General features: G+C 44.7%; 1 protein-coding gene across 5 annotated transcripts; it reads right to left on the reverse strand.

Annotated features, from left to right (window-relative positions):
• Window positions 1–532: 532 nt before the first annotated feature.
• LOC106604853 (carnosine synthase 1) lies at window positions 533–18,450 on the reverse strand. 5 transcript variants are annotated; one of them, XM_014199913.2, is made up of 11 exons: window positions 18,349–18,450; window positions 18,122–18,241; window positions 13,168–13,196; window positions 11,170–11,344; window positions 10,460–10,549; window positions 9,172–9,620; window positions 8,874–9,084; window positions 8,602–8,687; window positions 6,146–6,377; window positions 5,251–5,528; window positions 533–5,068 (listed from the first exon to the last, which is right to left on the reverse strand). In XM_014199913.2, exons 3-11 carry the CDS (start codon window positions 13,168–13,170, stop codon window positions 3,503–3,505), a joined length of 3,090 nt encoding a protein of 1,029 aa, XP_014055388.1. In that variant the 5' UTR covers window positions 13,171–13,196; window positions 18,122–18,241; window positions 18,349–18,450; the 3' UTR covers window positions 533–3,502. The 5 variants fall into 5 exon arrangements, with proteins under 5 accessions (XP_014055388.1, XP_014055387.1, XP_014055386.1 ...); XM_014199912.2 differs by having other exon boundaries at window positions 13,168–13,268; window positions 18,349–18,416; XM_014199911.2 differs by lacking the exon at window positions 18,349–18,450 and having other exon boundaries at window positions 18,127–18,232.
• Between the last annotated feature and the right edge of the window lie 15 nt (window positions 18,451–18,465).

Below are 18,465 nucleotides of genomic sequence, written 5' to 3' on the forward strand. Positions count from 1 at the left end.
TCCATTTCATAAAAAAAAAAATAATAATTCTATAAAACAAGCACAACAAAGAGAGAAAGAGGGAGCAGGAAGGCCATAGGGAGGAAGACAGAGGGGGAAAATGGAGAGAAGTGGAGAACTGTGAGAGTGAGAGAAAAAGTCAAAAACAAATGGATCAGGTTGTGTTAAGGTTTACCACCGGTGTGAGGTGTAACTGAACTGAAGCCGTTTCGACAGTCACTACTAGCAACAGGACTGGATCTGACTCAAAACAAGCACTACAAAGAGAGAGAAGTCGGGGAAAACCCATTCGGCAAACCTGTTCCAGGCTATTGAAAATAAACAAAAGCAAAAACAAGTCTCTCTTTCACTTAGTAAAATAACTCTGACTCACTTAACCTCTTCATCACCCCATCTACACAAAGTAGAGAAAACGGGTTTGAGACTACAGGGGGTTTGTATGGTGCGTTGAAGCTCTGCTTACAGATGTATTTAATTAATACATCCATTTCACTAAAAAAATGTCAACAAACAAAGAAAAGTTAAGAGTCTGTTGATTTGAATGTTTATTGTATTTTACATAACACAGGAAATTTACATTTACATTTGAATCAGAACAGTAGCTGAATCAAAACACTTGATCTTGATTCAAAACTTTGTTAAAGAAAAAGTAATTTCCACACCAGTTATTGCTTGTCAATATAACTAAGGAACAGAAAAATCACTTTAAATCTGTGTTAACTTTAAGGCCTTGTTCTCCATTACTCGCATATGGTTAAATTATTTATGACGCATATATTTGTAAAACAATGTGTTAATCTAAAAATTACATTCATATCTGTGATGTTACATATCAATAACACATTCATAATCAGAGGCACTGAAACTTAACAAATAAAGCAATTAACAAAACATGGCAACATGAACACATTAAGTTAATACAAAAGTTTGGATTTGGGGATTTTTTGAAATTTGTTTTGGATTTAGTGATGTAATCTGGCTCGGTTGTTTTATTCTTTAACTTTCCTGTCACACCTCCTTTTCGAAGAAAAGTTAGAAGTGCCTGCTACTATATAATTCCCAAATATTACCTCAGAAATACATAAACAATCAGAAACAGAAGAAGCAGGAAATCCTTAACCTTTTGACTACTGTAACCCTTGTCTGGGGGGTACTGAGGGATGGCATCTCAGTTTCATCAAACCTACTCAGTACACCTGACACCAGACCGCAAATGCCACACCAGACACTAACTGCCAAGATGAGGTCTTGTTCCGGGGTCAACGCATTTGCAATGGTGAAACTGCCTTAATTGACTTCCATAACACACTGCTTTTATGGGCTAAGACGGAGGAAAATGGGTGTGAGTATGTGGAGTAATTAAATCTCAATTTCCGTACTCTTTAAGTTGCTTATTTTGGGGTGGAACAACCTTTCACCTCAACCTTGCTAATTTAGACGAACTTCACACGACATCTAACTAAAAATGAGGGAGGCAGTGTTCCAGAATTCCACATTTTCCAAGTAGTTCAAACTTGCCGACCCCGCAGACATCACCTCTGAGCCAAGATTTAGAAGGTTCCGCAATCAGCACCCCTGTCCACCTGTTCCAGCTATTGCACTGCTCTCCTCAAACCCCCTTCCTCAAAATCTTCCATCTTCTTCTGCTCTTCCTTCATGTAACTATTTAGCTAACGACACTGACCTACTGTATGTGTAATATAACGACCCCCTCCCACCCGTTCCAACCCTGGACTGCTATGTGTTCAGTGTGCAGGCTATTAATCAACGTCTATGGCTGGATTATAATGTAGTAGGGTCGTTCCACCAATTAGGTGCCTTTTGAGTAGTGCAACTTAGTGAACAAAAAAACTTATTTCATATATTTTAAGATTGTCATAAAGAGCACATGTTCAACTTAATGAAAAACATCCCCATCTCAAAACAAATGACTATAGTAAGTGCCTAGTAAAGTAACAGGGTTGACAACTTCATCTTAAAAATCAGCCATAAATCCCCTTGTGACCGGGGGAATGGAAGCTTGTTGTGTGCAGCAGGGAGGGGCAATTGTATGCAAACTTCCCAATTTTTTTCTTCTAAATTGTCTCCCTCTATGGGCACCCTTTGCGGGGTCGGTTTAAACGGATGCATCCGTTTTTCAGGGAAATGGAAAGAGGACCTGTGTTGCGACTTCTGCTTTTCGACGTTAACGCGACATCTTAACTCCTCCACATTTACTGGACTGGTTCAACAGTCCAAAGAGGACCTCCCCGACAGTTTCCCCCCCCCCCCCCCCATCAGGACCAGAAAGAAATAAACGCCACTCAGGTGTTTCTAATAAGCCTATTACATTAGATTAATCTATGGGTAACAGGGTTGACATGTTATGCTCAACCAGCTACATTTTCCACCACAAACACCAGAAAATGGCCAAAAAGAATAGAACCAGCTCATCTGTTTTATATATTTCAAAATTAATAGTTTCACCAATTAGAACGAGAGTTCAGTTCAGGTAACAGGGTTGACTTTAAAATAAGGGACAGGGTTTTTTGTAGCCTGACGACCCACACTAAATTATTCCGCTGCTCTGTCGTTCCCTACATACTTTAGTATGAGACTGCCATCATTGAAGTCGCTTGTTGTGATGAGGGGCGTCGTAGTCACTAGCATTTGGATCGTCGCTAAATATTGGTAGCCAGGTATTCTTTTTTTTTTATTACTTAAAATTAATCACTAATTACATGAAATAAATAATCATCTTCAGAAATGACTTTTAAATGCCACTTCATTTAATATGACAGGCTTTTAAAATTCAATATTTGTGCACTACTTAAAATATCAAAGGGACGCAAAAGGCACTCATTTTGTGGAATGACCCAGTAGAGTAGACTGCTGATGCCACAACCTAATAGATAGCAGGGTTGGGTTCAATTCGAATTGAATGCTGTCAATTCAGGAAGTTAACCAACATTCTAATTCAATAATTTGACCAAGGGCCTCTATTTTTATTTTTTATGACTTCAATAAAATGAGAAGTAGAAGCTATTTATTTAAAACGTTTTTCAATTGTTTTATTTAAATCACTTCCTGAACCCTGGTAGATAGATAAGACACCCAATACCCTATTCTCTCCAATCACTGAAGATTATACCTTTTTGAAACTTGTATTGTATTCCTGAGATGGTCCCTAAAATTTAAGTGAGAAAAATTGAAAGGTCGTGAGATATGTTTTGATATATCATGAGTGTTTTTTCTTGCTGTGATGTACCTTTTAAGCTAACTAAACTAACCCTTACCCCTAGTACAAAAACCCACCGGCACAAAGCATACACGAACTAAACATGGGTTCTATTCAGAAGGGTCCAATGTTAGGAACAAACATTTAGACAGTACTAAAACACATATGCTTCTCTGTCATGCAGAATAAGGAATCGATTTTTGTATTATTTTGATCTGTGAGTAAAATCTAAACATTGCACCCTCCTGAACAAACCCCGGGTGCTTCTCCCACCTGACTTCCTGTCTAACTGAAGTGGGACAGGAAGTACCCCAGGTCGTAGCGTGGAGGACAGTGCAGGCCTAACCCCTGGCAGAGGGCGAGGAGGCGTTGGCGAGCGTTGGCGGCGTTGTGGGCGTCTCTCACGCCGACATTACAGAAGGGCTCCTCGTACTCCCCAGAGATCAATTCATCCTCCTCAGCCAGCTCGTTCAGCCACAGCGCCCCGTCCTGGTGCAGCCCTCGCAGGCGCTCAGGGCTGGCTGTGCTTCTCAGGGCCTGGAGGTGCTGGGACACCACCACCATCACCCCAGCAAAGTGGCCTCTGGCTGGGAGCGCTGTGGCCGAGGGCAGGCATGGACGCACCCCACAGGACACCATGAAGGCGGCCATCAGGATGTCCACGCCGTACAGCTGCCGGATCCAGTCGCGCAGGTAGAAGCCGCCCATGCGGGCGTTGATCTCGATGAGCCTCGGGCCCACCTCTGTCATCTTCAGCTCAACGTTGAACACGCCGTCTTGCAGGCCGCAGCCCAGGCAGGCGTGGTGCGCCGCGCGGATCAGCTGAGCGCGCTTGTCCGGCGCCAGCCCCGAGGGCATCTGGGAGGCCGTCTCGGTGAAAGCCGGGGCACGGGTGGGGCCATTGTCGGACACGAAAGCGCCCTCCAGTCGCCCCTCGAACAGTACCACGTCCACGTCGTGCTCTGTGCCTCCCACGTACTCCATGAGGGTCATGGCGTTGCCCCAGCCCAGGCCAATGCCAGGGTAGTCTGTCTCCTCGCGGAGGTCCCCTCCGATCCTCTCAAAGTGTGCCAGGCTTTCCTCCAGAGAGCCCACCTTCCTCACGCCCACCGCCCCGGCCCCATACTCCAGCTTCATGACGGCAGGGAACCTCACCACCCCTACACTGGCCCCACCAGGCCCCCCCTCCCCCCCACTGGCTGCCTTCTCCAGATCCAGGGCGCTCTCCACATGGATACAGGGAACAGCATAGGAAGAAGGGGAGGGAGAAAGGAGGGGAGCGGAGGGCCGGAAAGTGCCAAAGGACAGTGAGAAGGATGAGGAAGCTGAGGCGGATGAAGAGGTAGGGGCGGTAGTGTCGGGTTTGCCCATTGCCTCATTGAAGAGATCCCCCCTGTCAAAATCGGCCATAGCTCTCATGCTATCCCCTTCCATGTTGACCATGCCGTTGACCATACCGTTGTGCTGTCTTCCTCTCCTCTCACCTTCTCTAAACTCAACCAGGCCATCCGCCTGACCAGAGGGTTGCTCAACACTGGTCAGGTTAGTCCCAGTAGACTTCCGTAAGCCCAGGAGGTGCCTGTGGGTGCGGCTCTTCTCCTTCGCGATGCGGATGGCCTCGGGGGGAGGCCCCCTGAGCCCCAGCCTATTACAGACCAGAGACGTCAGCACCACGCAGTCATCCCAGAAACACACGCAGCCATCAGGACGGAGCCCAGAGGACAACAACCAATCACAAATGCGGGAGCAGTGCTGGTCGTCACGGCGGTGGTCGGGCAGGTCTGGCAGGGGCAGGAAGTGGTCGACCAACTGGGAGGCGAAGTGGGCGGGGTCACAGTCCACCAGCAGGATCTGATTGGAGGGGAAGGAGTTGGTGAGGTCAGTTCAGCACATTAGCATAACTGGCTAACCAGTAACCATTAATGTGTCATTTAATCAGACTTTGCAATGCAGTAAAATGCACTTCTAAAATAGCTGAAAAGTTGCTGCGATGTATTCACTTTCACTAGTTCATTCCCCATGTAGACATTCACCTTGAGTTTGTACTTTTTGGCTGCTCCCCAAATGAACTTCTTACTGTGTCCTCCAGCTCCCACCACCAGCACAGTCTTCTCCTGCATCAGGTAGTACTGGGAGCGGAGGAGGGGGGTGAGGAGGAGGGTGCCCCTACTCCACCCCTCTATCCCACTGTCACATCCCTCCAGCCCCATCCCTTGCTCCGGGAAGGAGGAGCGGAGACAGAGGGAGGGGTGGAGGCCAAGGACAACAGGGCTGATGATGTAACCATCCATGGTGAAGAGGAGGTCTACGCCTAGGAGAGAGGGAGTGGAATGGAGGTAGAGAGAGAGAGAGAGAGAGAGAGTGGAATGGAGGTAGAGAGAGAGAGAGAGAGAGAGAGAGAGGGAGTGGAATGGAGGTAGAGAGAGAGAGGGAGTGGAATGGAGGTAGAGAGAGAGAGGGAGTGGAATGGAGGTAGAGAGAGAAAGGGAGTGGAATGGAGGTAGAGAGAGAGAGGGAGTGGAATGGAGGTAGAGAGAGAGAGGGAGTGGAATGGAGGTAGAGAGAGAGAGGGAGTGGAATGGAGGTAGAGAGAGAGGGAGTGGAATGGAGGTAGAGAGACAGAGGGAGTGGAATGGAGGTAGAGAGACAGAGGGAGTGGAATGGAGGTAGAGAGACAGAAGGAGTGGAATGGAGGTAGAGAGACAGAGGGAGTGGAAGGGTCAGACAGCAGCTCAGGGAGACACAGGAGTGTTGACAGAGTGAGACTTGTGATGGTATAAGTAGACCCATGTTTTCAGAGAGGCTTCGACATCAATCTGCAGTAATCTACATCAAGTCATAGATCAACTCAGACGGCTTCATGCTACATTAGAGGGAAAGCTTTGGAAGGAAGTCAACACACACACACACACACACACTCGCACGCACCTATCATGTCGGTCTGGGCACCCGCTCCACCACGCAGTTCCGCAGACATGCTTGACTCTGTTTCCATGACAACACGAAGGCAGGACAGGGCGGTGTCCGTTGCTAAGCGATGGAGAGAAGTTGCCATGGTAGGGTCAGTGAAACCGCACTCTAATAGGGTGGTCTCCAAGGACTGAGAGAGGGAGTGGCTGTGAGAGAGAGGGGCGTCGGACACACCCACTCTACACACCAACTGAGGGAGAGGGATAGAGAGTGAGGGGGAGGGAAAGGAGAGAGCAGTTAGTGAAAAGGTAATGGATTTCAAACAAACATTGCAGTTAATGTATATGGTCTTTTACAGGAATTTGTCTCACTTTCCCAAGTTAGACATTTACAGAGCTATATATATATATATATATATATATATATATATATATATATATATATATAGCTCTGTAAATACACACGTACATACATATACACATACATAGATAGATATATAGATGTATCTATCTATACACATATATCTCTATCCATCTATACACATATATCTCTATCCATCTACAGTGGGGGAAAAAAGTATTTGATCCCCTGCTGATTTTGTACGTTTGCCCACTGACAAAGAAAGGATCAGTCTATAATTTTAATGGTAGGTTTATTTGAACAGTGAGAGAGAGAATAACAACAAAAATATCCAGAAAAACGCATGCCAAAAATGTTATAAATTGATTTGCATTTTAATGAGGGAAATAAGTATTTGACCCCCTCTCAATCAGAAAGATTTCTGGCTCCCAGGTGTTTTTTATACAGGTAACGAGCTGAGATTAGGAGCACACTCTTAAAGGGAGTGCTCCTAACCGCAGCTTGTTACCTGTAAAAAAGACACCTGTCCACAGAAGCAAATCAATCAATCAGATTCCAAACTCTCCACCATGGCCAAGACCAAAGAGCTCTCCAAGGATGTCAGGGACAAGATTGTAGACCTACACAAGGCTGGAATGGGCTACAAGACCATCGCCAAGCAGCTTGGTGAGAAGGTGACAACAGTTGGTGCGGTTATTCGCAAATGGAAGAAACACAAAAGAACTGTCAATATCCCTCGGCCTGGGGCTCCATGCAAGATCTCACCTCGTGGGGTTGCAATGATCATGAGAACGGTGAGGAATTAGCCCAGAACTACACGGGAGGATCTTGTCAATGATCTCAAGGCAGCTGGGACCATAGTCACCAAGAAAACAATTGGTAACACACTACGCCGTGAAGGACTGAAATCCTGCAGCGCCCGCAAGGTCCCCCTGCTCAAGAATACATATACATGCCCGTCTGAAGTTTGCCAATGAACATCTGAATGATTCAGAGGACAACTGGTGAAAGTGTTGTGGTTAGATGAGACCAAAATGGAGCTCTTTGGCATCAACTCAACTCGCCGTGTTTAGAGGAGGAGGAATGTTGCCTATGACCCTAAGAACACCATCTCCACCTTCAAACATGGAGGTGGAAACATTATGCTTTGGGGGTGTTTTTCTGCTAAGGGGACAGGACAACTTCACCGAATCAAAGGGACGATGGACGGGGCCATGTACCGTCAAATCTTGGGTGAGAACATCCTTCCCTCAGCCAGGGCATTGAAAATGGGTCGTGGATGGGTATTCCAGCATGACAATGACCCAAAACACACGGCCATGGCAACAAAGGAGTGGCTCAAGAAGAAGCACATTAAGGTCCTGGAGTGGCCTAGCCAGTCTCCAGACCTTAATCCCATAGAAAATCTGTGGAGGGAGCTGAAGGTTCGAGTTGCCAAACATCAGCCTCGAAACCTTAATGACTTGGAGAAGATCTGCAAAGAGGAGTGGGACAAAATCCCTCCTGAGATGTGTGCAAACCTGGTGGTCAACTACAAGAAACGTCTGACCTCTGTGATTGCCAACAAGGGTTTTGCCACCAAGTACTAAGTCATGTTTTGCAGAGGGGTCAAATACTTATTTCCCTCATTAAAATGCAAATCATTTTATAACATTTTTGACATGCGTTTTCTGGATTTTTTGTTGTTATTCTGTCTCTCACTGTTCAATTAAACCTACCATTAAAATTATAGACTGATCATTTCTTTGTCAGTGGGCAAACGTACAAAATCAGCAGGGGATCAAATAATTCCCCCCCCCCCCTGTATACACATATCTCTATCCATCTATACACATGTATCTCTATCCATCTATACACATGTATCTCTATCCATCTATACACATGTATCTCTATCTATACACAAATACACACACACACACACACACACACACACACACACACACACACACACACACACACACACACACACACACACACACACACACACACACACACACACACACACTATAGGTTTACAGTATTGAGGGTCAATACAAATTGTGATGCACATAGTCAATATTTCATTTCTCTCTCCTACCTCGTTCTCTCTCGTTCTCTCTCTCTCTTTCGCTCACCTTGTAGAGGAGAGGCAGGTCCAGAGGTGAGCGACTTACGATGGCACACAGTCTGAAGGACAGGTCTGGAACCTGAGGCCTGCAGTCTGACACACACACACAACAACTACTACTTCACTATGATAACACCAAGAGGATGTGGTAATGGCCGTAGTACATCACATTGTACTAGAGTCCTTACAAGTCATGTGAGGACCACATTCAAATAATCATGAAAATAAGGTCCTTAAACCTCGAACTACCCCCATCTGTCCCAGACTCAAAGCCCTCACCGGTGTACTGTTCCCAGGTGCGGTCCTCTACCCGCGGCCCAGGCTTCAGTGGGGAGCAGTAGGCCTCCAGCAGCACTGCCTCTCCAGGGAGGAGCTGGGGCAGGAGATAACCTACCTTGGCCCAGACCTCATCCCTGTTGTTCCTGGACAAGTAGACAGGGGGTGAGGTTGCCTCGCCCACGAACGTCCCACCACTGCGCCTGAGCACCACCTATACACAAAGTGAAAGGAAAGCTTGAGGATTTGTGTACCTTTACACAAAGGCTGACTAAAATATCCTCTAAGAAACAGGACATACACTCTCAGATCCCTTCATATCCTCAGACTCCAGGAAAGAGTCCACCTTGTTTCGGACGGAGTTCATCCCTCCCTCCACCCCCTTTTCCAGGTGCACCACCTCCACCCCTCCTGTCCTGCCCTCATCCAGTCCCATCTGTCCCGGGGGCAACAGTAAGGCCAGCGTCGGGGGGCAATGGATCTTGGCCTTTTGCAGCAGAACCCTGGTGGTCAGAACATCCCCCCAGAATCGACACAGTGCGCCGGAACCTCCGCTTGGGCAGTCTGTCTCCCGGGTCACTTCCTCCTCAGCCCAAGGGTCACATGACAGGAAGTAGGTGACCTTGCGAGGGGGGTTGAAGTTGGAGAGGAAAGTGCGGCCTCCCAAGTCAAAGGTGACAGCCTTGTGGACCAGGAGGGAGGGGGAGGAGTGAGAGAGCCAGGACGGAGAAAGACACAGGAGAGCATCTCCTAGAGAGAAGAAGAGAGAAATGGGTGGGGTAGAGAGACCGAGGGGGGTGGGGTGTGTGAAAGGGGTAAACGAGAGAGAGAAAGAGGGAGGGACAGAAGGAGCGGGTAATGGGGAAAGTGTGGTAGAGAGAAATTGGATTGGGGTAAGAGAGAGAGAGAGAGAGAGAGAGAGAGAGGAGAGGGGAAGGGAGGGAAGAGAGATTCTTGACCGGTCACAGCTTTCCATGAAAATATAGAAAAAGGTCAAAAGTCATAGAAGCCTGTCAACTAAAGTGTAAAGTGTTTTAGTCTGTTATTGGTCATAACAGTGACAAAGCAGGAAGGAGAATGACTATTTATGTATAAATAGAGTAATGAAGGGCAGTGACAATCTCATTAAATGTCAACCTGCACTAGTGATCTTTTCCCTCAACCTTTTGGCCATCAGTCTAAAATTAGAACCATCACTGTTAGACTCAGAGCTTTTCTCTCTAGGGGGCGATTATGTTATTTGATAATGACACCAATGAATCCCATAAAAGGATTACCATTCCAACATTTATTTTCCCGGCGATCTGGCAAGGCGAAGTTGAGGTCCATAGATGGTGAAGAAAGCCTTGTTCAAGCTAACACCATTATGGGAGGCACTAAGGAACACTTGGAAGACCTCTTGGAAAACACTTTGGCACATACTTTGAAAGGAGGGGTGTATGTTTTAACTATTGCTCTGGCCAAATAGGCTTTTACATTGAATTACTGTCAGACTTCTACAGGTTAGCACAAGCTGGTACTGGTTGGTATAAAGTGCCAAATTATACATTTGGTTGTGTTTCCTGTCTGGCTGTGTTCTGCTAGCGTACCTGGGCTCCGTTGGCCTGCCTCCAACAGCAGAGAGAGGTAGGGGAGGGGGGATCCCAAAACACAGACACACAGCTCAGAGTGACTCATACCTAGAAGAGAAGGAAAACAGTACAACAGCCATTAGTGGCAAGGTCGAATTCCCCATGCATCAGTGCAGCCCTTCACTATGTAATAGAAAGTAGTTAATGAATGTTAGCCAATACAAAAGTTAGGTCCAAAAACAACCATATAGGGGCCAGCAAATATGGCAGGTCATCTTAGCTCATTGAAGGACCCACAACCTTATTGCTTACACCCCCATAGTCCTCTGGCCCTTTCCCCTTTGCAAACACTAAATGGGTAGGGGATAGGGGAAGGGGCTCGGAGCTAGGGTCTTGCCTAGGGTTGTTTTTGGACCAGGTAAGAGTAAACGGAAACACACCTGTTCACCTAGTAGCCCATTGACATATAGTACTAAACTCACTTGGTCTGGGTGACTCTGTGCAGGATAAGATCCAGTGTTTGTGATAGGTTCACCTGGCCTGGGGGCTTAACTCAGGTGGTTCAAACATTCAGAGCGTTGCAGATAGAAAGGTAAGGTCATAGAGCGGCCACAATTCCCATGTCATAGGGATTGTAATAAACAGCGTCCAGTGTCTTTCTAGCCTGGTACATTTCTATCTGCGTCATCCTGTACGTTTCAGCCGGGTGATCGTAGCCCGGGTCTCACCCTGTGGCAGGTCCTGTGTTTCAGGCAGGTCGATCTCCCTCAGAGCCTCTTGCAGGGTCTGGAACAGCGCCACCTCCTGGTTGGAGGACCATACCCTCGGTCCCCCAGTAGCACATCCTCCTGGAGAGGAGAGGAGGCTGGGGACAACGGTGGTGGGGAGAGAGCTGAGAGAGAGCTGTGGGAGACAGGGTGTGCGGAGAGACATAACATAAATGTTAAAAGGATACATGTTGAGAGAAGGAGACGGAGAAAGAGAAGGGGTCGTCAAAGGGATTGTAAAATGAGGGAACAGATGGATGTTCAGGGAGAAAAGAGGACAAAATGGTGATCCTGAGCCAGAATAACGAGCCATTATAGCTTACTACTGATTTATAAACTAATCTACAAATAACTACTTATAAACCATTTACAAACCCTCCATTAACTGTTTTTCCTTGATGTAAAAGCATGAATATGTCTTACCAAACACTGTCTGAGAGGAACATGAACGTCAGAGTGCCACTGATACTGTTAAACACATGCCACTGGCAGCTGTGTGTGTACATCAAACCCATGTAGTAAACACACCCATTCATTAACACACACACACACACACACACACACACACACACACACACACACACACACACACACACACACACACACACACACAAAGTTATGGATTTGACTTTAAACACACATTCATTCCAACAAAAGCATTGATTGATTGATATGTCGACCAGCAAACTTTGTTAAATACTAAGATCTCTCTCTTCTGGTCTGGTTATATGGGTATTAAGATAATCAAATCAGTTGTATCCTTGAGGGGGAAAAAAAAACTTTGTTTGAAGTTGATATTTATTTTTTATTTTTTTTACAGAAAATTATATCTTAGAATCTTTGAGTTAGCTGACTAAATCATTAAAACGTGCATTGTAAAATTCTCCGGGGCTCTCTCTACTTCAATACCAGGTTGTGTGGGCGCTCAGATTAGATACGGTACAAACAAACCACATGCATTGTTATGCAAAACCATCACCTACACAGCAACGGCATTGTTTGGCGTGCAATCATGTGAGAACAATACACACGGTCCACTTGTTCTCCTTCAACTCTCGTCACCCTCTCTTTGTCCTCCTTCCTCCTTCACCCCTCTCTCCCTCTGTTTGCCCATCACCAGATATGTTTATTTACATGTTTATTTTTTATTTCTCTTCTAATGACCTAGACACCTGAAGGGTTATAACTCTACTGTTTAATTCCCACCACCATATACTTGTAGAGCTCCAGTAGTTTGCTGCCTCAGAGTAATATCTTGTCAAAGAATGCCAAGGTTTTCAGTTTCACATACTGTATAAGACATTCAATGAAACTATAAATACTTATTGGCACCGCAGAAAATACAGCCCCACCTCTCGCTCAGCATTACTTGCACTGTAACCTATGTAAATCAAACTTGACACTCTAAATTTAACACGATACGCACAGACCCACTGACACTCTCTCTTTCACACACAGACAACAGGCAGAACTGTAACGGTTCCCGAGATTAACAGTCGCAGCTGCTTTCCCTCCAATCTCTCCCTATTCCTCTCTACAGCATTCTCTCAGCAGCCTCGCTCATTACACCTAGTCCTTCAGTCTCTGCCACCCTGTCTTAGTCTCTTTCATTCCTCACTCTATCAGCGATTCCCTCACAGACATTACTGTCAAACATAAAATGTCTTGTAAAACATCAAATGTCTTGTATTTCAACACATACATGTGGCACTCAATTGCGTTTGCATGCTAAATACTGCAAAAACTATTCAAACAATTGCTAAAATGTAATAAAATGCAGAGCAAGAAGAAGCAGACCTTTTATCATGCAATAACATACAACAACTATCACGTTCCCACAATTATAGGAGAAACGTTGCAGAAAAGCTCAAGAAAACTTCCTTAAAATAGAAACATTGAAGACCTGCAGATATAAGCTCACATCAACGTTCAGGCAACAACTCTCCTGATTAAACTCACCATAGTGTCTGCAGTGACCAAGTGGCAACCTGGAAATGACAGAAAGAGAAAGAAAGTGAGAGGGTAAGGTAACGGAGGGAGGGAGGGAGGAAGGGAGCAAGCTGGAAAGCGTCAGAGGAGGGAGGGGGCAGAAAGAGGAAAAGTGGAGCATACGGATAGCAGAGAAGAAGAGTACAAGTAAAAACATGACAGATGACATGCTATAAAACCTGTCTGTTTTCTTGTATAATATATTGTAAAAAGCCCATGTGAGCCTAATAAATCTAAGTGGCAGTATTATTAGTACGGTGACCTATAGGCTATTTATAAACAAACACATTGTGAGACCCAAGGCACTTCCATAGACCTTAGATATCACAGTAATACCAACCTCTTGTTCTGTTGTGATACCCTGCCATGCAAATGATGCTACGGATGTTACATCCCCAATTACATGTAAATACTTATTGGCGTAGTCGGCAACTTAAATGGGCAAGTTGACTTTCCATCGTTCAATCCCTTTCCGTAATTGAAGAAAGTCAATACAACTTAACTCTCTAAAAGAACAATGGTAAATCACTTGTACACCAAACACATTACACAGACATTATAGGCTACCCTTTTTCAACCCTGGTTAAGGCTGTGGCGGTCATGAAATTGTGTCAGCCGGTAACCGTCATGTAAATAACTGTCGGTCTCACGGTAATTGACTGTTAACCTGTTAGGGCTAGGGGGCAGTATTGACACGGCCGGATAAAAAATCGTACCCGATTTAATCTGGTTACTACTCCTGCCCAGTAACTAGAATATGCATATAATTATTGGCTTTGGATAGAAAACACCCTAAAGTTTCTAAAACTGTTTGAATGGTGTCTGTGAGTATAACAGAACTCATATGGCAGACAAAAACCTGAGAAGATTCCTTACAGGAAGTGCCCTCTCTGACAAGTTCTTGTTCTTCTTGGCTCTGTTTATTGAAAGCTGAGGATCTTTGCTGTAACGTGACACTTCCTACGGCTCCCATAGGCTCTCAGAACCCGGGAAAAAGCTGAATGATATCGAGGCAGCCCCTGGCTGAAAAACATTAGCGCGTTTGGATAGTGGCCGGTCAGATTACTATGAGACTCAGGCTCGTGCACGAGGGGATCCCATGCTTTTATTTTCTCTCTCTTTGAACGTAAACACGCTTTCTCGGTCGGAATATTATCGCTTTTTTACGAGAAAAATGGCATAAAAATGGATTTTAAACAGCGGTTGACATGCTTCGAAGTACGGTAATGGAATATTTAGAATTTTTTTGTCACGAAATGCGTCGTGCGCCTGACCCTTATTTACACTTCGGATAGTGTCTTGAACGCACGAACAAAACGGCGCTATTTGGATATAACTATGGATTATTTTGAACCAAACCAACATTTGTTATTGAAGTAGAAGTCCTGGGAGTGCATTCTGACGAAGAACAGCAAAGGTAATAACATTTTTCTTATAGTAAATCTGACTTTGGTGATGTGGGTGTCTTGGGGAAATAGTAGAGGTTCTGGGGGGTATGCTAGTTCTGAACGTCACATGCTAATGTAAAAAGCTGGTTTTTGATATAAATATGAACTTGATTGAATAAAACATGCATGTATTGTATAACAATGTCCTAGGGTTGTCATCTGATGAAGATCATCAAAGGTTAGTGCTGCATTTAGCTGTGGTTTGGGTTTATGTGACATTATATGCTAGCTTGAAAAATGGGTGTCTGATTATTTCTGGCTGGGTACTCTGCTGACATAATCTAATGTTTTGCTTTCGTTGTAAAGCCTTTTTGAAATCGGACAGTGTGGTTAGATTAACGAGAGTCTTGTCTTTAAAATGGTGTAAAATAGTCATATGTTTGAGAAATTGAAGTAATAGCATTTCTAAGGTATTTAAATAACGCGCCACAGGATTCCACTGGCTGTTACGTAGGTGGGACGATTTCTTCCCACTGGCCCTAGAGAAGTTAACATGAACACGCCGAGCATCTCTGGGCTTCCATGCTTCGCCCACAAGCCACTGATGCAGACCTTTGGACCATTTACATTTTTAAAAAGTCTAATAAAACCATTTAATATAGCCTACACTATCACAATAAATCCATTATTTATTTAAGGCAGGTCTGAAGAAACATTATATGAAGAAAATGTAGTCTATTTCAGAAGAACAAAATAGCCTATTCTGAGTCGTCCTTATGTATTTTTATTGAACCTTTATTTAACTAGGCAAGTCAGTTAGGAACAAATTCTTATTTACAATGATGGCCTACCCTGGCAAACCCGGACGACGCTGGGCCAATTGCGCCGCCATATGGGACTCCCAATCACGGCCGGATGTGATGCAGCCTGGATTCGAACCAGACACCGCCGTGAAGCATCTTGTACTAAGATGCAGTGCCTTTGACCGCTGCACACACTTCATTAGCCTCTCATTCACAATTTGACAAGCACTTAATAGTCTCATCCATCAGACTATTCTCAATTTAATCTGGTCTTTACATATAGCCTACTAATATACAGCTCCTTCCAAAATAATTCACACCCCTTGACTTTTTCCACTTTGTTGTGTTACAGCCTGAATTTAAAATGAATTAAATTAAGATCGTGTTCGTGGCCTACACACAATACTCCATAATGTCAAAGTGAAATTATGTTTATAGAAATGTTTACAAATGAAAAGCTGAAATGTCTTGAGCACAGGATGTTTGTGGCACCTTAATTGGAGAGAATGGGCTCGTGGTAATGACTGGAGCGGAATCAGTGGAATGGTATCAAATACAATCAATCACATGGTTTCCAGCTGTTTGAAGCCTTCCATTTTCCCCGTATCCGGCCATTATTATGAACTGTTCTGCCCTCAGAAGCCTCCACTGGTCTTGAGTCAATAAGTATTCAACCCCTTTGTTATGATGCCTAAATAACGTCAGGAGTAAAAATGTGCTTTACTAGTCACATAAGTTGCATGGATAATGTGCATAATAGTGCTTAACATGATTTTATATTGAATACCTCATCTCTGTAACCCAAACATGAAATTATCTGTAAGGCCCCTCAGTCGAGCAGTGAATTTCAAACACAGATTCAACCGCAAAGACCAGGGATGTTTTCTAATGCCTCGCAAAGGGCACCTACTGGTTGATGGGTAAAAAATAAACAGACATTGAATATCCCTTTGAGCATGGTGAAGTTATTAATTACACTTTGGATGGTGGATCAATACACCCAGTCACTACAAAGATACAGGCGTCCTTCCTAACTCAGTTGCCAGAGGGGAAGGCAATCGCTTAGGAATTTCACCATGAGGTCAATGGTGACTTTACAACAGTTACAGAGTTACATGGTTGTGATAGGAGAAAACTGAAGATGGATCAACAACATTGTAGTTACTCCACAGTACTAACCTGAACGACAGTGTGAAAAGAAGGAAGCTTTTACATCACGTGTCAAACTCAGTCCACGGAGGGCTGAGTGTCTCCGGGTTTTCGATCCTCCCTTATACTTGATTGATGAATTAAGGTCACTAATTAGTAAGGAACTCCCTTCTCCTGGTTGTCTAGGTCTTAATTGAAAGGCAAAACCAAAAACCAGCAGACACTAGGCCCTCCATGGAATGAGTTTGACACCCCTGCTGTACAGAATTAAAATATTACAAAACATGCATCCTGTTTGCACTAAGGCACTAAATTAAAATACAAAGCGGAATGATTTTGGGGCAAATCCAACACAACACATCACTGAGTACCGTTGAGTTTTTTTTAAGGATAAAAATAAATGGAATATAGAGCTAAGCACTGGCAAAATCCTAGAGGAAAACCTGGTTCAGTCTGCTTTCCAAAAGACACTGGGAGACAAATTCACCTTTCAGCAAGACAATAACCTAAAACACAAGACCAAATATACACTGGTGTTGCTTACCAAGAAGACAGTGAATGTTCCTGAGTGGCCTAGTTACAGTTGTGACTTAAATTGGCTTGAAAATCTCTGGCAAGACTTATAAACGGCTGTCTAGCAATGATCAAAAGCCAACTTGACAGAGCTTGAAGAATATTAAAAGGAATAATGTGCAAATATTGTACAATCCAGGTGTTCAAAGCTCTTAGAGACTTACCCAGAAAGACTCACAGCTGTAATTACGGCCAAAGGTGATTATAACATGTATTGATTCAGGGGTGTGAATACTTATGTAAATTAGATATTTAATTTTTCATGTTTTCACTTTCTCATTATGGGGTATTGTGTGTAGATGGGTGAGGGAAAAAAAATATTTAATCTATTTTGAATTCAGGCTGTAACAACAACAAAATGTGGAATAAGTCAAAGGTGGGATCCTCCTCTTTTCAATAGAGGCCATCAAAACTCTTGTTTTCTCACGCAATTGCATAGAATAGCCTATAGAAATGTTGAGCAACATGGGCTCATAGGAACACATTTCATCCCACGCATCAACCAGCTATGAGGAGCTGGCTCTCGCTGCCCAATAGGTGATCCTATCCCGCTCAAACTCTGATTGCCAGGGCTCTCAAATACTTAATTCGATTTCCGATTGCATTTATGTCAGCGTGATTCGAAGGAAAAACAGAGCACTGACTACCAGGCCATTAGCGACTGGCTGTTAGGAAGTTTGGTAGGCTATTAATGACCATCAGCGGCATCAGAGCGCAGTTTTGGAGAAGACTAGTTACCATGACTCAGCGGTGATGTGGCATTTGACTGCGGTCATGACTCGCGACTGCCGGTGTGGCGATAATACGACGCCATAACAGCCCAACCCTGGTTGTTGTTGCCCTTTAAGTCAGCCAATCTGTCTGAAGCTTGCCAATGTAAACAGACGGAGGAGATTGCGGGCGTCCAGGACAGGCGTTGATTGGCAGCGGTCTAAGGAGCCAGGCAGTACCCCTGCTCCACCTCTGCCAGCCCTGTACAGGGCGAGTGTCAACTAAGGGACGATCCCCTACCGTACCAGGTGCCATGGAGGTGTAGGATAGGGATGGCGGAGAAAGGTACAGTCCGACACTATCAGTACGTCTCACTACTTCAAACAGCCTCGACCTGCCGGCCTCCCTGGCTCTTAGACACTGAAAACACACAACACAGACAAAAGTAATGTTGTCAGAAGTAACAGTTATCAACCTAATGATTGATGCGAACAGGTGTGTATGTTTACTGTTGCTGAGTCACTAACCTTGTTCACCGGACACTTCCTCGCTATGCGCAATTAGCTTGGGGACGAGGTTACTGAGTCACTCACACGCACACATGCACACCTGCTGTAGTAATCGAAAGAAAACAAGAGGCTCCA

The sequence above is a fragment of the Salmo salar genome, chromosome ssa05 (assembly GCF_905237065.1).
Source record: "Salmo salar chromosome ssa05, Ssal_v3.1, whole genome shotgun sequence".
NCBI classification, from domain to species: domain Eukaryota; kingdom Metazoa; phylum Chordata; class Actinopteri; order Salmoniformes; family Salmonidae; genus Salmo; species Salmo salar.